This window comes from Stegodyphus dumicola, chromosome 12, assembly GCF_044657685.1.
Source record: "Stegodyphus dumicola isolate Sdum_Otavi_A_Nest chromosome 12, ASM4465768v1".
Classification (NCBI taxonomy): Eukaryota; Metazoa; Arthropoda; class Arachnida; order Araneae; family Eresidae; genus Stegodyphus; species Stegodyphus dumicola.
In genome coordinates, this window is record NC_140779.1 from 71,677,718 (window position 1) to 71,699,255 (window position 21,538).

Consider the following 21,538-nt stretch of genomic DNA (forward strand, 5'->3'; position numbering starts at 1 on the left):
ATCTCTACATATTAAAGAGAGTTATTGCCTTTCATTAATACTCACTGTGGTCACAAGATAAAACACAAAAATGTAAAAATTCAAGTAAAATGTATTCTTTGTATCTTGTGAGACTTAAAATAATGCAAAATAACTTATCACCTCTGGTGCTTTAATAGCTTTTTGGGATCTTAAAGTATATTAACTGGGTTATAACCTCTGGAACTCTACACAAAGCTATGACACTAACTGCATCAAACAGAGCTTGATTAAATTTCAACATTTGCCAATCATACCTACATCAGGCCTTTCAGGTTTGTTCGAATCAGCATGTCTCTCTCTGGACAATCAGCAGCAGTGACAACATTGTCTTTTGTTATGAAATTATGCTGATTATGATCTTACTCTTCATTTTAACCTATGCCGCTTGACATAAAATCTAATACCTGCTATTTACTAAACCTCTAGACTGACCATGTATGTGACAAAATGAGACATAAATCGACGTAAAGCTAACTACTAATAAAATGTAAATGTCACTTATTTTCTTTCAAATATGTCCTACTATTATCAGTGTAAAATATTTAATGCTATTTGATAAATTGCATGAAGTTTATTTTATTCTCAAACTTATTAATAATTATGTTAATTAATTCATGTTTAGTAATAATGCATACTACTTAGAGATCTATTTTATTTTTAGGATATTACAAAAGTGAAATTCTGGCATAGAATAACATTTTTAATTGAATTTATTCAGTTCCCATTTGCTTATAGGGTCTTAATTTTTTTTCATTAATGGTCTTAAAGTCCTTAAAAGTACTTAATTTTCGTGTGCAGAAATGTGTACAAACCCTGTTTTATTATTCAGCATTATGTTTATTACAATGAGTTCTTGATCCTATTAATTTTCAGTAATTTTTAAAATGTCACTTGTGATCCATGTTAACATTTTCTATTTTGCAATTATGTATTATATTTTCCCATTATTTCTGTTTTAAATTACTGAGTTAAATTTACTGCATAAACATTTTTATACTTCCTTTTGATCACCAACACAGTGCTAATTGCAGTATGTACTTTCCAGCAAAAAAAGCCTGAGAGGCCAGATAAACCTGCTGTGGCCACTAAAGCCAGCTTGAAATCAGCCACTTCAGAAAAGGCAACTTCTGAGTGCTCTCCTAAACTAGATAAAAAAACAACAAAAACAGCTCCTGCCAAACCACCTCCACCTGAAATTCATAAAAAAGGTTAGTTTTTAAAATTGTAAGTCATTCAAGGGTATATATATTTAAGAGGGCCTTATAATGAGGATTGATTGTGTGTATATATAAACACACACAAGCATGCATGTATATTATATATGTCAATATCAGAAAAAGAATATTATGACCATTCTGCTAACATCATGTTGCTGCCGCTCTGGAATGCAAAACGACTGCAATGCATTATTGCATTGATTCTGAAAATTTATGGTAAGTATCAAGAAGATTGTGCCAGATTTGCCAGTAGATGCTATGCAGTTCCTTTGATTATGAGGAGGTAGCTGGTGCCATCTGACATACCACATGTGCTCAATAGGATTAACTCCTTAACTGCCGTGGAAAACGTACACAGTTAGGGAGTTACACAGGTGCACGTAGTTATGCGATGTATTAGGGGGGAAAATAAGTGCAAGTTTTACTTTCTAAAATCTTTTTTTTTTTTTTTTTTCCCACAAAATTAAGAATAAAAGAAAAAAATTAATGCACAAAATTTAATGTTTTGAGTAAAAGTATAATAAAATGATGTAAGTATACCGTATCTGACAGCATATAAGACGCACCCTTATTTAGAAGGCCATACACAAGGAAAAAAAGTTTCAACAATTCGCACAAAAGCGCTCGACCACAATAACTTTGGTTTCTTTCTCTCTCATCCATATTACCTATTTGACCGAGCTCAAAAGAAGTTTTCTTGCGTGCATTTGTAACAAACCTATGAAATGCTAGTATTTTTTCTTCATAATCTGCTGGCATTTTCTGTGCAATAGTTGTTTTTGTGCGCATTGATAAGCCTTGCCTTTTCATGAACCTGTAGCACCAGCCCTCAGACCCTGAAAAGTTCTGATTCCCATGTTTTTCTGCAAATCCTTCGGCCTCATTGATTATCATTTTAGTTGAAACACTTATCCCAGATTTCCTCTTATCTATCACCCACATTTTTACGGCATTTTCAAGTTCAGGCCAAGATGGAGCTGGGAATCGAAGGTTGTGTTTTTGTTTTTTAGCAGTCTTCAGTTGATCTTCCTGCAGTCGTCAAGTACGTATCATTTTTTCGGTAGGTGGTGGACCGAAATGCCTTGCTCCTGCTCCGTTTCCATGCACTTTGGCGTAGTTTAACACTCCTAGTTTATATTGAATTGTATAGCTTAATCTCTTGTTTCCTGTAGTCATATTTTCCAGGATATTTTTTTTTATACAAATAATTTTAAGCACCGATACCGACACGTTTGTACAGAGTAGCACCGATATCGACACGTGTGTAGGCTGAGTCAAAGAAAGTCTATGCAAAGAAAGAAAGGCTCCATAGACGTAATGTGACCGTCGAACCTGTTCGAACTTCGACATCAGCTTCGAGCTTTGGCGCTTTTTGGCGACAGATATTTCACGCATGCGCAAAATAATTATGGCAGATGTAGAAAAAGTTATGTATGTCTAGACCTTTATCCTGGCTAAAAATAGCATTCAGTATTGAAAGTTAACCTGTGTCCTTCACATATAAGAGGCAGGTAACTTTTTTTGAGACCAAATTTAGGAGAAAAAGTGAATCTTATATGCGTCAAATACGGTAATAAAAATGATGTTTTTATAATAAAAAAGATCCCTAAAATGGAGTTTCGATCAATTCATTTTTAGACTAGTAAAGTGTAATATCAGGTTTTAGTGTTATACCTTTTGAAATCAGTATGCCTAAAAAAACCTATATTTCTTCTAAACTGGTTGAATGCCATGATTTTGTTCTTGATTTTTCGTTTGCAAGGTGTTGGTTCATATACTTCTCTACAAAATGGTTAGTTTCAGTAACAATATGAAGCACGAGCAGTTCATCAAAAAATAATTCAGAAAGATAAATGGGTTTGAAACATCCGTTATATCTTTCTTTATTCCTGGAACCTACTACAAAAAGTAAACAAAAACGAAGGACACAGAATAAAAAAAAATACGTTTTACTCAAACAACACCAGCCAATACCGCACAGTCATTACGTTCATCACTTTAGACACACCCCTCTCTCTAGTTTCTCCCCACACGTCTCTGAATGTCAAGACACGAGAATTCATCAGCACATTCTTCGGAATACTGTTAACATAATTCATTATGACAAGTCCTGCTGGAAGAGTGCATTTCTGGTGTGGTGGGCAGAAATTATGAAGTAGTGTAACTGGTCAATAATGTTGTTCACATAATCCATAGTTATTATAGTGCATTCTGCATACACCTCATAAACCAGGGATGCAGATGAGAATTTCCCCTAAAGTATAATACTTCTGTTTATTTATTTATTTTTATGTCTCACTCTATATATCAGTCAGCTGTTTGCTTGAAAGATAGTGTATCCGACAAGGCCATAAATATGATATAAAAGAAATTATGATTTATATGATCAGGCAGCTCTTTGTCATGGTTGTTTAATACCAATCATGACATTCACAGGCTCACATGGCTCATAGTTGTATATATGGATGACAGAGTTAATAGAACAACATGCAAGGTATTGCTTCTGCCTGGTCCCACATTCATTAGAGTCCAATGAACTGTGCTGAGATACTGTTGTACTTGGATGTGCATTGTTTTGAGTAGTCAGTTGACTTCTAACAACTGCCTGTTTGGTTTCTTCATGCACGTCAGTTTCTAACATCTATTTATTTTTTGGATGTGGATGTCTAATGCCTCAGCATCTACTACCGGTTTTATATTCTTCTTGTACTAGAAACAAGCTGCTGACAGCTGAAGCTTGTGAACATTGTATGAATATTGTCATTTCAGTGATACAAATTCTTAGTTTTGGGGTCATAACTATCTGGGTTTTATCAGAATGTGTTTAGCTAATCAACATATGTAAATATACTGCCATCTATCATTTCATATTTATTAGCACTTAGTATATATTCATAAATTATGTAACTGTAAAATTGTGTTCCTTATATTTACGTTAAATGAAAATAACTGTAATTCCATCATTTTATGGTTTAGAATGTATATTCATTATTGTTTAGTAAAACTTAGTTTGGTATTTCTATTTTATAGCTTATTTTTATGTTAAAAATGTGTATTCTAATATTAAATATGTGACATTTTAGAACCTGAAAGACCATTACCACCATATCCAAGCAAAAAACCCCAATTGCCTCATCCTATGAAAAAACCGAGCAGGTCCTCTTTAGGAATAAAGCTTCCCAGTTATCTTCCACCAACTACAACTAGTTCCGTGAAGAGTCCTGTTTCAGAGAACAGTCAGAGTTCTGTAACAGTTCCTCCTACACTTGATTTAAAGGCAGAAGAAGGAACCAAAACAAATGAAAAAGTTTCTAAATCAAATGAAAAACATGATAAAAAAAGTAATTTTTTTTTTTTTTTTTTTTTTTTTTTTTTTTTTGTGTGTGTGTGTGTGTGTGTGTGTGTGTGACATAACTTGTTTAGGAAATATCCAGAAGTGTTAATTACTGAAGATTTTTTCTAACAGTTTCAGATGAACTAGGTTTTGATGCTGTAGAATCAAGTGGCAAAAAACTTGTGCATTTGACTGCAAACCGTGTTAAAGCTCCCAATAGACGCCCACCATCGCACATTTTTCTTAAAGACAATGTAAGTTTGGTTAAATTACACATATATTCTAAAGGTTGAATGGCATGAATGATTTAATATTGATATCATTATATATAAAAAAAAAATCAGTTTGTTTTGTGATCATCAAAACTGTCGTGAGTCTGGAAATGGATGATAATTAAATCTGATATATTAGATCTATAGACATTGTTTGTATATGAGTCGCCCAGTTCCTGTAGCTCTTTCATTTAATTAAAAAACCTGTTTTAAAAACATAAAATGAAAAGTTTATGAATATTTTTTTTTATATTTATTATAATAATCATTCCAGTTTAGTAATTAGTGCAAAGATTTATCAGCTTGCAAGAGTATACTAAATCCTCTTTTGTTAAAACAACTGCCTGTTATATTTTTTAATATATGAGGAATTGTTACAACTAACATTAACTGTATAAATCCGAGTTTGTATCTGTTATAAGTGTTGTATTTGTAAGCTGTTATAATGGACCATAAATAATAATAAAAAGAAAGTAAGCTGCTGAAAATATTTTCTTTTAACATTTTCATTTACTATGAAAAATTTTAATGAAATTATTATAAATTTCATTAAAAATTTTTTGGACAGTTATTATTATATCAGGTTTTAGGTCAGTATGTGAATTATATATTGATTGCATCAGAATATTATATTGATGCATTTGCCATCATTGTAATATTCTGACTATGTTCATGTTGAGTAATTTAGCAGCATAAAACTCATATAAGTTAGGTTACAAGGAATTTTTTAACTACTGTATCTATATATTTCATGCTGTGATTTACTTTTTTTGATGTAAATCTTGTGCTGCAATTTTTGTCAGTAAACCATTTGCTATCCTGTAGTGATGGAATGAACCTAATATATCCTGGAAATAAATGAAAAAATAACAAATTGTGAAAGTAAATAAAAAATAAAAAGTGTAAACTTTTTAAGTATGCAGATTTTATGTGATGATATATCAAATTGGAGCCATTAATACAAGAAAGCTAAAAAAACATAATGTTCACCAGCTTTTGCCAATGCATATGGCTCAGTGCTGAACCATTTGTAGAACCGTGTAGGAAAACTATTTAACAACAGATAAATGAAAATACATTGTGACCCTTGATGAAGCATGGATTTGTCTAAATGACTGCAATGAAAAATAATCTCTATTATTGCATTACGATTCTTTTACAACAGAAAATTAAAAATATGAAGAGTGGATAAAAATGTTAAATAAACTGAGTGTACTCTGTTGATATAAATTAGAACTGTAAATATAAATTAAATAAATAAAAGAGGACAGTTTATTATTTCCCATATCAGATAAAACAGATCTTTTTAATCACTTTCCAAAGATTCACACTGTATTTTCTTAAGATGTAGCATAAAACAGTTTCTAGAGTATTTTAAAATTGTTGTTCCTATTTATACATGATTATTAATATATCACATGACTATCTTCGTAAACCTGTTCAAAATGCTAATTCTTATGTTTTGTGATCATATGCTTTTATGTAGTGATTTTTTTTTTATTATTAATATTTATATAGGAAAAAGAAAATGGTATTGCTACAGATCCTAGAAGACTTAGTGAGCCATTGCTTGCTGAAATGAAATCGTTGTTACCTCTTGTAGATACTGATACATTTAAGGTAATAACTCGCTTTGAAATATATATTGTTTTACTGTTAATTAAAAACAGTGCACATATTAGTTGCCATTCATTACACATTGCGTATCATCGAGTGCAATTACTATTTAGTCAATTTAGAAATTAGATTGCTATTTATGTTATATAAAAAGAGAATTTAATAATTTTAAATAAAGTTATATTGCATCTGTATTTCTCTTAATCTGCCTTATGCAAAATTTTATTTTAAGATGTCTGATATCTTACCATAAAAAAATGGCAGTTTTTAAAAGTTTCTTCATTGGAGAACATTTTTTGCTAATAGCAGAAAAGCCTGTAAGTTGTAGTTCTCGCTCAAAGTTCCACATATGCAGAAATGCCTATATGGTAGTTTATATGCAGTAGTTCCACATATGCAGAAAGGTTGGAAACTAATGCTATTTGCCATTTGTTAGCTCTTTTGTATGGCCTTCACTTCTTCAAAATAAAATATAGTTTCATAATCTCCCTTTTTGTATGTTTCAGTGGAATTTATTACACTTATTTTTATTAATGATTGCTAAATATTTTATATGCGGTGGACTTATGAAATAAGGGTTCTCTCATTTTATGATGCAGAGTATGTATAATATTAAAAATTATATGACAATGATTTGGCAGTCTCTTGAAATTCCAGGATGCTTCATGATTTTGGCTTGCATGACACCAAACTCTGCCTCAGGATTTTATGGAATTTTAAAAGAACTCATTGTTAAAGCTGTGTGCCAATAAAAAAAAATCACATATTGATCTTTTTAAAAACAAAATGGTGCAGTTTCTTTTTAGTCACGCAGTATTAGAGAACGAAAAATAAATATTTGTCGCATACTATCATAGTAGTTAAAAAAAAAAAAAAAAAAAAAAAAAAAAACTTAGGCATTCTTTGAGTTCCTAAAATTATTAAACTTCATCCCTAAATTTGTTGCATGGGGCTTAAATGTCCTGTGTGTGGCCTGTTTGGTAACAGCTGCTGTTCAGAGGTTATTTAGGATTTTGTAAAAGTTTCAATCACAAGAAACCTCCAGTCCTTAATTTTTTTTTTTTTTTTTTTTAAATACTAAATATGTTCTCTGTCTTAAGATATGGGACCTCCAGAAGTTCAGGGGAGGGAGAGCCCTCCACTTCTTAAGTCTGCCAATACTGCTGTTAGTCACCAAAATTGTTAAACTTAACAGTTATATCAAATGTATGATTTTATATATGTGGTGGCCACTTTAATAAAGAAGTACTGGGAAAAAAAAAAAAAGAGAGAGAGAGCTTTAAATATGTGGGTTAAAATGGTTTGCTACACAGAAGATGCTTTTATATATATATATATTATTAATGGAATTTTATTATATAGGGAGTCCTACAAATTTAGGGATCAAGTTTTAAACACTATTTTGCTAATACTTTTGTAAGTTTAAAATAAAAATATTTTCTCCTTAGTTTTCAGTTTATACTCATCAAGTAAAGGAAATACATTTAAGCTGAGTTTGCTTTGAATAATATCTGTTCATTATTTCCTTCTAATTTGATATCCCTTTGGCATTTATGCATTATGGAAAGTAGGTATTTTTTATGATTTTGATTTAAAAACATTAAATAAACTTTGAGAATGGTATTGAAATACTTCTTTATTTTAACTGCAAAGATGAATTTTTTATATATTCATAAAATGTTTTCTAATGTCAGAAATGCTAATTCAGAAATAATTAATATTTTTCATTGTTTTATTTTGGTAAATTTTTAATTTTAATGCATAATTTAATATCAGGTATTCTTTCAATTTAGACAAATATGCCTCCTAGCATAGAAGTGAAAACTAAAGTCCCTCCTTCCAGACCATCTCCTCCTAATATTATCAATAATAATTCTTCAAAACAAGGTAAAGGAGCTTTTATTTTACAGCTTTTCTTTTCTTTTGGGTTACATATATGTACATGTGTGTGTGTGTATAATTTATATATGTGTGTGTATATATATTGTAATTAAATTGTGTTAAATACTAAAATTATAACCTTCCAAAGTATTAAAAAAATGCAATAAAAAAGCTGGGAACCAGTAAGAACAATTTTTAGAACAAAAGCAAAAATTAAGAAGTGACGGCCAGTCATTAGAACAGTTAAATTGATATATTTTTGCTGTCGTCATGGGGAATGGACAAAAATAATTCAATTTCCTGTTTTAACAAATAAGTAGTCAGATCAATGTACAATGCAATTTTTAAACCTTGAAAGCAAGTTATAAACAATTACATAAAGTATTCCCCAGGGCAATCTGAATAAATATTTTAAAATGGACAACCGAAAAAGGCTTAACAGTTTTTCACAATGAGGAGTATCAATAAACTCTGAATACATAGTTGAGAAAAGCCAAGTAGTGAGAGAAAGATGGCTTAGCATGTATATGCAATAAATATAAATCACGTAAAGTAAAAATAAAAATGTAGCTGGGTATCTTTGAATCACTAAACTAAAAAAAAGGGGGGGAAGGAAAATTAAAATTTAGTGCTACTATAGTCCTAGTTGAAATAAAAGCACAAGGTAAAATGTAAAAATAGTGTCTTTCCAAGTGAATGCGGATTTTAAATATTTTATACATTTGACATGCTGGAGAGGGAAGGGATAGGAGGAATACTTATAAGCAATCAGTGATCAGTGCTTAAAAAACACCAAATTATGAAAGAAAAATGGATAAATCACATAAAGTACAAATAGAAGTGTAGCTAGTTACCTTCAAGTCACTAAGAAGGAAAAAAAAAAAAAAAAAAAAAAAAAAAAGAGGAAGAAAACGTGAAATTTACCATTACTGTAGTTGTCTGGTGATGGTCTTATTTTTTAAAATGTGGAATTGCTGGAAAGAATTTATTAAGTTTTATTATTTTGTAGATTGTTATTCACAAAGTGGTCATCTTGTAAGGATAAAGGGTTCTGTTTTTCAGGATGAAAAAGGATTCTTTAAAAAGCCAATTAATTAGAAACAACATCAAGAATGGAAATACTAATAATACTAAAGTCATGAGTTGTTGGCTATTACATTTATCACTGAGAGATCTGTGGTTATTGATACAAAGGTTCAAGTGGTTTTTGATTTGTTTATATATTGAAGATGGCAGGTATTGCAGGTATCAAATAAATACAAATATAAGTTTTATGAGGAAATGGCTGGTTACAGGCAAGTGGATTAAAAGAGCTGTAAATACAAATCACATGTTGCAACGTGAATTATTGCAATTAATAAATTCCTTATTAGTTTACAATCTATGAATGGAAAGTAGAGAAGATGCTATCTCAAAACAGTTAAGATTTTTAGAGGTAATCTTAAAAACATGCGAGTTGGAAAGTTAAAAATTTGCATCATAAAATAAATATATGGTTAGATTAAGACACAATAACACGCCGAATAAATACTAATTCAAAAGTCAAACAAGAAAAATCAGCGTTATATTTTCAAAATTTTCACAGGACTAATTTCGATGGTTTTACCGAACCACCATCCTCAGCTGCAAAACCGCAAATGAACAAGATAGGAAATAATAATTAGATAAGATAAGAAAGCCTGGACAAGAATAAGCAAGTGGCGCCATCTGTTGATGAAAACAGAACTAAAACATAATTTCTTTAAAGGCCGAAGGCAAAGATGGAGCCTCTAGAACATTTTTTAGAGGCATTTCACATTAAAAAAAAATCTTTCTGTTCTAGTTAACGATCCTAATTCCAAGCCATCTTTGCCTTCAGCCTTTAAAGAAATTATGTTTTAGTTCTGGTTTCATCAACAGATGGCACCACTTGCTTATTCTTGTCCAGGCTTCCTTATCTCATCTAATCATTATTTCCTATCTTGTTCATTTGCGGTTTTGCAGCTGAGGATGGTGGTTCGGTAAAACTATCAAAACTAGTCCTGTGAAAATTTTGAAAATATAATGCTGATTTTTGTTGTTTGACTTCTGAATTAATATGGTTAGATAGTAACAGAAAAATAATTACAGTATACCGAGCTTGAAACAGCAAAATGCCAAATTGTGATAGGAAAAGAAATTAAGAAAAATCATAATAATATAAATACTACCTAAAAAGAATACTTGCACTCTATCAACAAAATTATGTTGTAATTAAATTATATTAAATGCTAAAATTATAACCTTTCAAAGTATTACAAAAATTCAATTATATTTCAATCTAAAATTGTAAATAACAAAACTGTATGCTTATTTTGGAAACATATAGGCCAGGTTAAAAAAATAAAAGCATAAATCATAAACAAGCTGAAAAATCTAATAATTTTTTTCAAAATGAGTGGACCGAGTCCAAAAACATGAGTAATCCAACATATGCAAAAATAAAAGAAATAAATGAAAATTTGATTTAAAAATAAAAAGTGAAAAACAGAGGTGCAAGTTCTTAAAATCTGCAACACAAGAGCGACAAAAGTTTTGAAATAAAAAATTATGTACACATATACATATGCCTGTATAGTAGCAAAGCCTAAAATGTGTGAAGTAAAGATTTTAGATAAACTAAGAGTTTTAAACTGATTAAACTCAATAAAAATAAATAGAAAAAACTTCTGTTGTAAAATAAAAAAATGTAGAAGTAAAAACAACTAATTTGAAAAAGGGAAAAAAAAACGTGTGTTCATGACTATTTTAAAATGTCGAAAGCTTTGCAGTAAGAAGAGAGCAACAGTCCAGCTAGTCTGAAATGTAGAATGCAAATAAGTTGTATTCAGGAAATAGGGTCAGTTTGAATGCCTAGCAGGCTCAGACCACATAGTTGTATTCACGATGAAATCTTAATTCAGAATAAGTTAGGTTTGGTTTTTCAGTGCATTTCATTGTATGATTAATAATGTTATAAAATTGCTGCTTGAATTTTAGTTCCATTTACACAACTAGCGTTATGTAAGAGTCATACGACAGGAATTTGTCTCGAAATAATGAAAAAGATTACTATTTTTAGAATTAAGGGGAGTAAATACTCAAAATTAAGCATTAAGGGGTATTGCTAATTTTAATTATAAATTATATTTTTATATTTTAAACCTTCCTTACATATGAATATGAATTGAGCATTGTGACTGATTATTTAAATAAGGCAAAGCACATAAAGGCTGTCTGCCTAAGGGAAGGTATGCCTCTGAAAAGAACTTATTAAGGGAAATCAGCTTATATTTATCTTTTACATGGAATTCAAAATGATGAAAACCAACTATACAACTAGCGTATTCTCCTGAGACTGAACCCAAGTCAAACTTTCAGTATTCAGCAGTCTTAGCCACTTGGCCATTGATGTGACATTGAGGCTTGCGTGTGTGTAAATAAATAAAAGCAAATATGTAAATATACTTGCATATTTATACATCTGTTTGGTACATTAAATACAAGCTAAGTAGGCCAATTGAAAAGGTGTGTTACCACAGTTTTAATATTAGTTGCAATTTGAAAAGTTCAGATTTCAGTCTAACATTTTAAAAAAGAATTTACTCATAAAAAAGATAAATAATTTAAATAAATAAATAAATGAAAAGTATGAAAAACCGTATGAGTATTTTACTTCTGTGCTTAATAAACCTATTGTCTACTGCTTCCAGCTTATGAAAATAAATTTTCATTCTTAAATAAAATTCAAATTCATTTGAAAAATAATTTAAGTTTTAGAAGTTCCATTTGTTTCTGTGCTTTTTGAGGAGGTTATAAATAGTGAAAACAGTAAAATATGGTACATTGGTCAGTTTAATAGTGTGATAGAAAGGATCTTCATTTAATGACACTGAGTATAAAATAATAATGATTTTAAAATACTGTCAAAAATCCAGGTAAAATTAGTCTTTAAAAGATTAAATTACAAAACACTTTGTAATACTGTCACTGACTGAAAGATCTTAAACTTTGTTGATTAGTAAAAATATTTGTTATTTGTTAACTCAATTATATTATAAGCTGGGGTTGAGGAATCTTTCGTAAGGTGTTTTTCTTTTCTCAACTTTTTTTTTTTTTTTTTTTTTTTTTTTTTTTTTTTTTTTTTTTAGAACAATTATTTCAGTACTTCAAGGAAATATTTGATTTTTCAGTTTGTAGTGTTTAATTAAAGGCATTTTAAAAGATTATCAAATATAATAATATTTTACAAAGATACAAGATTTTTAGTCAAATCAGTTAATAAAGAACAAATCCTTTGTAATAATATAAAGAGTGTTTTAATTATATGTTTGATATTCATGAAGTAATCACTTCAGCAGCCTGATGTATGATTAAATTTTAAAAAAAAAAATCTAAATTCTGTTTGATTTTGTAGTGTACTGCCAAAAAACTAATAATTTATTTCAGATTAATAATTTTTTGTAAAGCAGTTTTAGGGTTCTAATTGTGTAGAAGCCTATATCAGTGCCCTTCACACCCCACTAAACTGATAGCAAATTATCGCTTGACTGTGAATGAAGACGGCAGAGTCCTGTGAAGGTGAAAATAACCTTTTTATTAACTCTTTAAATTTAACAGAAGTATAACATAAAGAACAAAACTCTGCCACTTATGGGTATTTAAAATATATTATTAGCTGAATTCAAGTACTTTTTTACTTTTGCATTGCTGTGGAGGGCTACTGGCCGGGAACAAGACCTTGCAGTATGATGTCCCCCCTGCAGAAGCCATAACAGCATTTATTGAGTCTAAATTATATATATATATATAAAGGTTTGCAAATCACATCTAGGGGATATAAAGAACTATCTTGAATACATATGATATTCTTGATTGCATAGATTTTGTTTTAAAAAAATTACTTAGAAGCACAGAGCTGCATGGATACAAAACTGGTTTGGGTAAAACACAATAAAATTCAAGACTAACAATGGAATTTCAAGTCTGCAGTTATACATCACACTGACTTACTATTATACAACTATGCACTTATTATTATTCCACACATTACTAAAAAACATATTATGCAACACATTACTAGAATAATGAACAACACACTGATATAGTATAGCTGATACTACAAATAAAACACACCTTATACAATGTGTGCATCAGAAAAGTAGACAATTCTGTACATGATGCTGAACTGTAATGCTAAAACTAATCAAAAGAACACTAAACAATAACCTTTGGGAACAGTTACAGTGAAAATTAGGAAGATAATATATTGTAGCAGAGATGAGATGCTGAGTCAATTCAAAACATTAAATCCAACACTATATTTCAATACATATTTACAAAGTTCTACAACCAAGATCTGGTTAAGACTATTAATATACGAGGCACGTCCAGAAAGTAAGTTCTGTTTCAATTTATCTCTGCTGCAGCTCTGCGATCGCAGCTCTGCACATGCACAGTAGACGCTCGGTATCAAGGAGAAGAAACATGTGCCATTTGGAGATCGCTGTCAGTCACGTACGCTTTGTTGTGCTTGTTCACAATGTCGGTGTTGATTGAAAATCCCGCCGCTTGTGAAATCAGATTTGTGATTCGTTTTCTGAATGTGAGGAAAGTGAAACCTAGTGAAATTTATCGACAAATTTGCGATGTTTACGGACCAAAAGCGATGAGTGATTCAATGATGAGAAGGTGGGTCCTAAAGTTCAATGACGGACGTAGTGATGTGCACGATGAAGAACGAAGTGGGCGTCCATCTTTGGTTACAGAAGAACTGGTTCACGTGATTAATGACAAGATCCATGAAAACCGAGGGTTTACAATTAGTGCTCTCACTATGGAATTTCCCCAAATTTCACGATCACTAATGCGTGAAATTGTTACCGATAAACTGAAATTTCGTAAACTTTGCTCACGTTGGGTACCAAAGATTCTTACTGAGAAACACAACACAAAACAAAACAGATGGGTACTTCAGTTTTTGACCTGTTATGCTGAAAGCGATGAAGAATTTGACACAGATAGTCACAGGAGATGAAACTTAGGTTTCTTACGACACCCCTGAAAGTAAGCGGCAATCAATGGAATGGAGGCACACTTCATTCCCAGCAAAGGTTAAGCCGAAGCAAATCTTGACACCTCGAAAAATGATGTGCACAGTGTTCTGGGACTGGAAAGATATTTTACTCATTGATTTCTTACCGCATGGTCAAACAATCAGAGCAGATGCTTATTGCGAGACACTTTGGAAATTGCGCCGCGCAATACAGAATAGGCGCTGAGGATTGCTGTCAAAAGGTGTTGTTTTTCTTCACGACAACGCACGACCACACACTGCAAATGTGACGAAAAACCTCCTACAGAGATTTGGCTGGGACGTGTTTGACCATCCTCCATACAGCCCTGACCTCGCTCCTAGCGACTTTCATCTGTTCTTACATCTTAAGTCTTTCCTTGGCGGTCAACACTTCAACAATGACGACGAGCTGAAAGAAACTGTTTCCAACTGGTTGAAGACACAGGCGGCAAATTTCTATGAAGAAGGTATACAAAAACTTGTGCCACGCTATGACAAATGCCTGCAATATTTCGGCAGTTATGTGGAAAAGTAGTTTAAGAGTTGTTGAATTTTGTGCAATAAATAACTTTTCTGTAGCTGTACACAATTTACTTTTATTACCAAACGGAACTTACTTTCTGGACGTACATTGTACATCACACATACTTACCATTATACAACATTAAGCTAACTATTATACCCCACATTAATAGAAAACAAATTATACAACACACTTAATCGAATACTGTACATATACTGAAATAAAATGGCAAATAATACAATATAACAATCATCAAGTTGGCTCTGTGACTATGAATTCTTGTTAGAAACTGTTACATTTTACACAATACTAGAAACTGAAACAAAACATTTACACCCAATATTTCATGGTACTAGCTGAGAGCTGTACATATGTATTTACTATCATACTGCAAACTTACTTGAAAAACCTAACACAACGCATTTATTACTTAACAGTTGAATACACTGAGACAATATGTAAATTGAAACACACAGAATGCAAATACACAAATTAGCAATCTGGAGAGGACTACAGAAAGAAGTTGTAGTAAAGGTTCAAATCATAATAATTGTTTAAGTAACATAAAAATTCCTTACATAGTTGCCTTGTGGATAAGACTGCTGAACGTTGGTACTTTGATTTGGGTGTGGATTGTAATGAAAAAAAGTTTGCTGCGTGTTTGTTTTCATGGCTTTATTTTGTTAAACTTAATTACAAGCCAATTTATCTTAAAAAGTCTTCCATGAAAGCAGGCTAATAGCTCTACTGCATTTTGTGTGTAGTGGAACTGAGTATCGCCACATTAAAAAAAAAATTTTTTGAAGTATGTCCACAAGGAATGGTTGAGAGAATAGACATGTGAGGACTTTTATAGAGATACTGTGTAATGAATAGCTTTTTCTGTGGGAAGTGAAAACTTGTTAAAACAGTGGTGTAATCATTAAAATTAAAGAAACTATGCAAAATACTAAATCAATCACCTCTGTTTAGTAAGGTTAAATAAAAAAAAAAATAACAAAAAAAAAAAAAAAAAAAGTAAATCAGCTTTATAATTCAATTTAGTAGTAGCTTCTAAATTCCTCATTTTTAATTTGGGTATTTCCTTTCTCTATTCGAAAAGTAGTAACTTTTCTAGACTGTGCCATTTCTAGATTAATCTATCTCACATGTCTTGCATAATGCTGATGAAGTAGCTAATTCGGAAACTACGAGGGCTATCCAGAAAGTAGATTACGTTTTGGAATAAAAAAATAAACAAAGTATAGGAAACAAATTTTATTATATACAGATGAAAGCCACACTCAAATACTACTTTTCTACATAGTCACCATACAAATTAAGGCATTTATCGTAGCGATGTACGAGCTTGGAAATTCCTTCGTCGAAAAATTCGGCCGCCTGCGCCTTCAACCACTTCGTTACCTCTTCTTGCAGCTGTGTGTCGTCATCAAAACGCTGCATAGCCAGCCACTTCTTCATTGCTGGGAATAGGTGGAAGTCGCTTGGTGCCAGGTCGGGACTGTACGGCGGATGAGGAAACAACTCCCACTTAAAAGATTCAAGAACTTTACGAGTGACATTTGCCGTGTGGGGCCGGGCGTTGTCGTGAATCAACAAGATCTTAGAGCTCAACATTCCTCTGCGCTTGTTTTGAATTGCTCTTCTGAGTTTTTGGAGAGTTTGGAAATACCTTTGAGAGTTTATTGTAGTGCCTCTTTCCAGGAAGTCCACCAAAATTACACCTTTTCTGTCCCAAAAAACAGTCGCCATCATCTTCCTTGCCGACATTGTTTGCATGCATTTCTTGGGTTTTTGGGGAGAACTTGTGTGCCCCCACTGCATTGATTGCAATTTCGTTTCACAGTTCACATGTTTCACCCATGTTTCGTCACCAGTAACGATGCGATCGAGTAAAGAGTCACCATCCTTATGGTAAGCGTCCAAAAAGTTCAACTCTGCAGCCATTCGCTGATTTTTGTGGTCCTCTGTCAAGATTTTTGGAATCCATCTTGCACAAAACTTGTGGTAACCAAGCTTTTCGCTGATGATTTCGTGCAACAAACTTCGCGAAATTTGTGGAAAACTCAAAGAAAGTTCCGTTATTGTGAAATTTCAATTTTCACGGACTTTAGCATCGACTTTTTCGAGAAGTTCGGCGGTCACTATGCTGGGTCTCCCACTTCGATCTTCGTCGTGAACATTGGTTCGGCCATTTTGAAATCTTATGACCCACTGACGCACTCCACCTTCAGTGATAATGTTGTCCCCATACACTTCACGAAGCTGCCGATAGATTTCTATCGGTTTACAGTTTTTTGCAGTCAGAAACCTTATTACTGAGCGCACCTCGCAGCTCGCGGGATTTTCAATTAACGCAGACATTTCAAACCGTCACAGTATCTGAACGGAGCACAGCACGAACCTCTCACTAGCACGGCTAGATGCAGACTGAGCTGCGCAACGCTCTGACCCCAAGATGGCCGCGCTAGCCCCGCCCCTAGCGGACACAGACGGAAACGTAATCTACTTCCTGGATGGCCCTCGTAAAATCAAAGTTGCGAAAACTGAAACTTTTTTTTTTTTTAATGAGCAACCTAAATTAAAACTTTCTCTTGCTGAGCCTCCATAGTGGACTATGGCAATTTTGCTGCCATAGTCCACTATGGAGTATGCCACTATTTGCACAATTTTGCTTCTACTTCTGTTACCGCCGATGCTGTTTCGCTCTGCTTTCTTACTATCACAACAATATCAAAAATGTAAATATTCTTGAGTAGGCGTGATTGGAGTGCCAAGTATACTGTAGCCACAAATATCAATTACAAATAAAAATGGAATTAAAACTGCTTCGACTGCAGTTTTTTAGTTTTTTAGATATTACGAACTCAACATATTAGCATACTGCACAACCAGATTTCTTCGTCTTTAATGTGGATCTATGATCTATACTATCTATGTGCTGTAGCACATAGTATTTCTGCAAGTCTATGTCTCGTTGTTCTTACACGAGTAGTACTAAATTTATTTTTATTATATATATATATATAATGTTGTATGAACATAAATCCATTTAGTGCGAATACAAGTTATTATTACTTGCGCAATTGCTGCAAAGTTAGTTAATAATAATTTATTTCCTAAACAGTATTGATTAATTGATTATATTATCTCCTAAGTTTAATTAAAGTAGAATTATTTTAAAAGTGTGCATCCACACTGGTAAGTTATATTTTGAAAGATGTTTTGAAGTAATTTGAAAGCAAAATGTTAATAATGTTTTAACGGGGACTGGAGTTAAATCATCACGAAGAATAATATTACAATTGTAAAAGTAAAAATTAAAACATGTAATTATTGTCATTGATCGGAAATTAGTTGACTTTTCAAGGGGAACAAACCAACTCCCGTTCAATGATCAATAATTGATAAAAATACGTAAATATGAAAGTGTTTCGTCTTTACTCGAGTTATAAGTTAAAGCCAAACCGGCAATTCTAGTCAGGCCAAATATTTCCGCGAATAGTTGTTACTCAAAGAACTTATTCTCATGAAGCATTTTAGTCAATTCAATTTGGAGTAAAAATCAATTACTGTAGAGAAATCCTGTAAAACTCGAGTAATCGACTAGAATTGCCGGTTTGGCTTTAACTTATAACTCGAGTAAAGACGAAACACTTTCATATTTACGTATTTTTATCAATTATTGATCATTGAACGGGAGTTGGTTTGTTCCCCTTGAAAAGTCAACTAATTTCCGATCAATGACAATAATTACATGTTTTAATTTTTACTTTTACAATTGTAATATTATTCTTCGTGATGATTTAACTCCAGTCCCCGTTAAAACATTATTAACATTTTGCTTTCAAATTACTTCAAAACATCTTTCAAAATATAACTTACCAGTGTGGATGCACACTTTTAAAATAATTCTACTTTAATTAAACTTAGGAGATAATATAATCAATTAATCAATACTGTTTAGGAAATAAATTATATATATATATATGTATGTATATTAGTTTATTATTAGAAAAGGTTTATCATATATCATCTCCAAGGAACAGAAATTTAATTAAAGTGATGAATTATTGGAATAAATTTTAGTCAGTATTTTAAGTTTAAGTAAAGTTATTAAAATTACTATAGTAGTAAAAAAAAAAAAAAAAAAAAAAAAAAAAAAAAAAAAAAATTAACTGTAAAGAAATAATATTTTAAACCGTAAAAATTCTAAAAAGGAAAAATGTAAAGAATTGAAAAGATATTGTCATTGACCATAGATTAATTGACTTCTCAAGGAGAACAAACCAATCCACTATCATTTAACAATAACCAAATTAACTGAGAGTGTTTCATCTTTTTTACATGTAAGGATCAAATTAGTAATTTTGCTAGAGTTTAATCATAAGTTATGAACAAAACTTAAAAATCAGAAAGATTTTAGTGTGCTTGAGCCAAAAGATTTGTCATAAACAAAAACTATATATATATATTTCAGTTGCCGTTGCCAAGGAAAGTAGCAATAGTGAAGATTCAGTTATAAAAGCTATAGAAACTACCAAGACAAGCACATCACTAGATACATCTACAAATATATCAAGAAATGAAATCTTGCAGCCTCGTGTTCAGCCATCTGGTAGCCTTTTTAATCCAGTTCCAGGTCCATTGACAAAAGGTTCTCACCCACCAGAAACTGAGTTACATGATATAAAAGACAGTCTAAAAATGGTAATGGGAACAATGGTGAGCAAGAGTGACTACAATGAACTGTTGAAACAGGTTAGTGTCATATTTAAGTATTGTCATTGTTGTGATTTTTTATTTCCGAAAGTATTCATAGCTTTCTTGATGTTCAGTTTTATATATGATAATTTACTTGTGGAAAACTTAATACATTAAAATTTTGTTATCAAATCATCTACCTGTACCTGGTCATCCCCATTATTGGGTTAGATTCTTTTTATTCTGAATAATTCCTGTTTCATTTCTATGTGATGTATACTGATTATCAAGTCACTTTTAAAATGCTGATTCTGGCTTTCAGAAAGTATTTAGATTCATAGTGTGAACAAATTATTCATTTAGAGAAGGAAAATTTTCCTTTTTCTATAAAAATCTTTTCTGTAATTAGTTAAATTAATTTTAGTTTGATCAGCATTTTTACTTATATTGTATAAAAATCCATATATAAAGCTTTACTACTTATGGATATGGATATGGAGGTATTTAGGTTTTAACTCAGTAATTAGATGAAAAGACATTTTTATATATGGGCCATTTTTTAAGTAAGGTCCATTTCGCAATTAAAAAAAATAATAATAAAATAAAAATTTTGAAAAATATATTTATTTTCTGAATTAATACACTGTTTCTATATAATTTCCTTGTCAGTTTAAACATTTATTATGAGAAGTAACAGTTTTGGGATAAGAAATTTGCCACCATGACAACAGAATTTTATGCGGACAGCAGTGATGGTAGGCAGTTATTCAGGGTCATTTCCACTTCTCCGTCAGTGGTTTTTTTTTTCCATGCCATTCTCTCAAATCAACTAACTGCATCAAATATCAGCCCATACAGATTGCCAACCAGAAGAACAAGATTTGTATTCGTTTTGTTCCCCTCCCCCTTCCTGCAGGACTATTAATTCTGTTTTGGCATTTTGCTTTCATTCACTACAAGCATTGTTTTATTTTTCATATTGTTGCCACCAAATATTATCACCCTGTATTATATTTAAAGAAATTAAATAATGAAGAATCTGCATGAATCTATGTACGTTTCTCACATTGTGATAAAATAATGATATCTAGAGCCTCAAATTTTGAATAATGTAATATCCTCCTGCGAATATGGGCAAATTTGGAATTTGTTTTATTATCAATTTCTTATTTTGTAAAACTTTAACGAATTTTTGGTTAACAAACTCAAGGATTTCAAAGCAAGCAATGGGGACATTGTACAGAAAAAACTTTTTTATTTCCAGTGCCCGAGACTGCGTCTTGGAAATTCTAAAAATATGCTCATTTTTAAATTATTTTGCAACATTGCTCTTGAACTGAATTTTAGGGTTTAAGTGTGAAGAACATGATATTTAATAAATAAAGGTAACACACAAAATGTTAAAAAAATGCCCCTTTGGACGTAATTTAAAATCTGAAACATTTCAGATTTATTATTATTATTTTAACAATCTCATCCATTTTTCCACTGTACTCATTATATCGTCACCTTACATTTCACATATCTAGTGATGAATATCCACAGCTTTCATGTTTTCTGCTGTTAAGAATTGGGTGATTGACTGTATTTCACAGTTGGCAGGGCACTTTAATCTCGCACTACAAAATGTATGGACTGATACTATGAATGCAAGTGGTGTTGGATTGTGTATCATTTTCGATCAAGCAAAATTTCACACAGTATTTACAAATGGTCCTTACTTAAAAAATAGCTCTCGTATTAATTGCCAATAACAGTATTGTTATTCCACAAAATAATAATTGTTAATGATGTTATTTATAGAGTAGTATTCTAATAATTTGAACAGCTTTGGATTAAGAGGTTTGTGAAATAAAAAATTTTGAAGATTGTAGGTCGTCTTTCCAAATTTTACCC

The 21,538-nt window shown here is 31.5% G+C and overlaps 1 protein-coding gene across 3 annotated transcripts in view; it reads left to right on the forward strand.

The window, feature by feature from the left end:
• LOC118182155 (SH3 domain-containing kinase-binding protein 1-like) overlaps positions 1–21,538 on the forward strand; it is a 72,624-nt gene that overhangs the window by 40,337 nt on the left and 10,749 nt on the right. For all 3 annotated transcript variants that reach the window (XR_004757010.2, XM_035351469.2, XM_035351471.2), the window contains exons 7-12: positions 1,067–1,229; positions 4,322–4,579; positions 4,705–4,826; positions 6,363–6,464; positions 8,255–8,348; positions 19,419–19,699. Coding sequence is in view for 2 of the 3 variants with exons in the window: in XM_035351469.2 (XP_035207360.1) it covers positions 1,067–1,229; positions 4,322–4,579; positions 4,705–4,826; positions 6,363–6,464; positions 8,255–8,348; positions 19,419–19,699 (1,020 nt within the window). In the remaining variant the exon portion in view is untranslated. The remainder of the gene's footprint in view (positions 1–1,066; positions 1,230–4,321; positions 4,580–4,704; positions 4,827–6,362; positions 6,465–8,254; positions 8,349–19,418; positions 19,700–21,538) is intronic.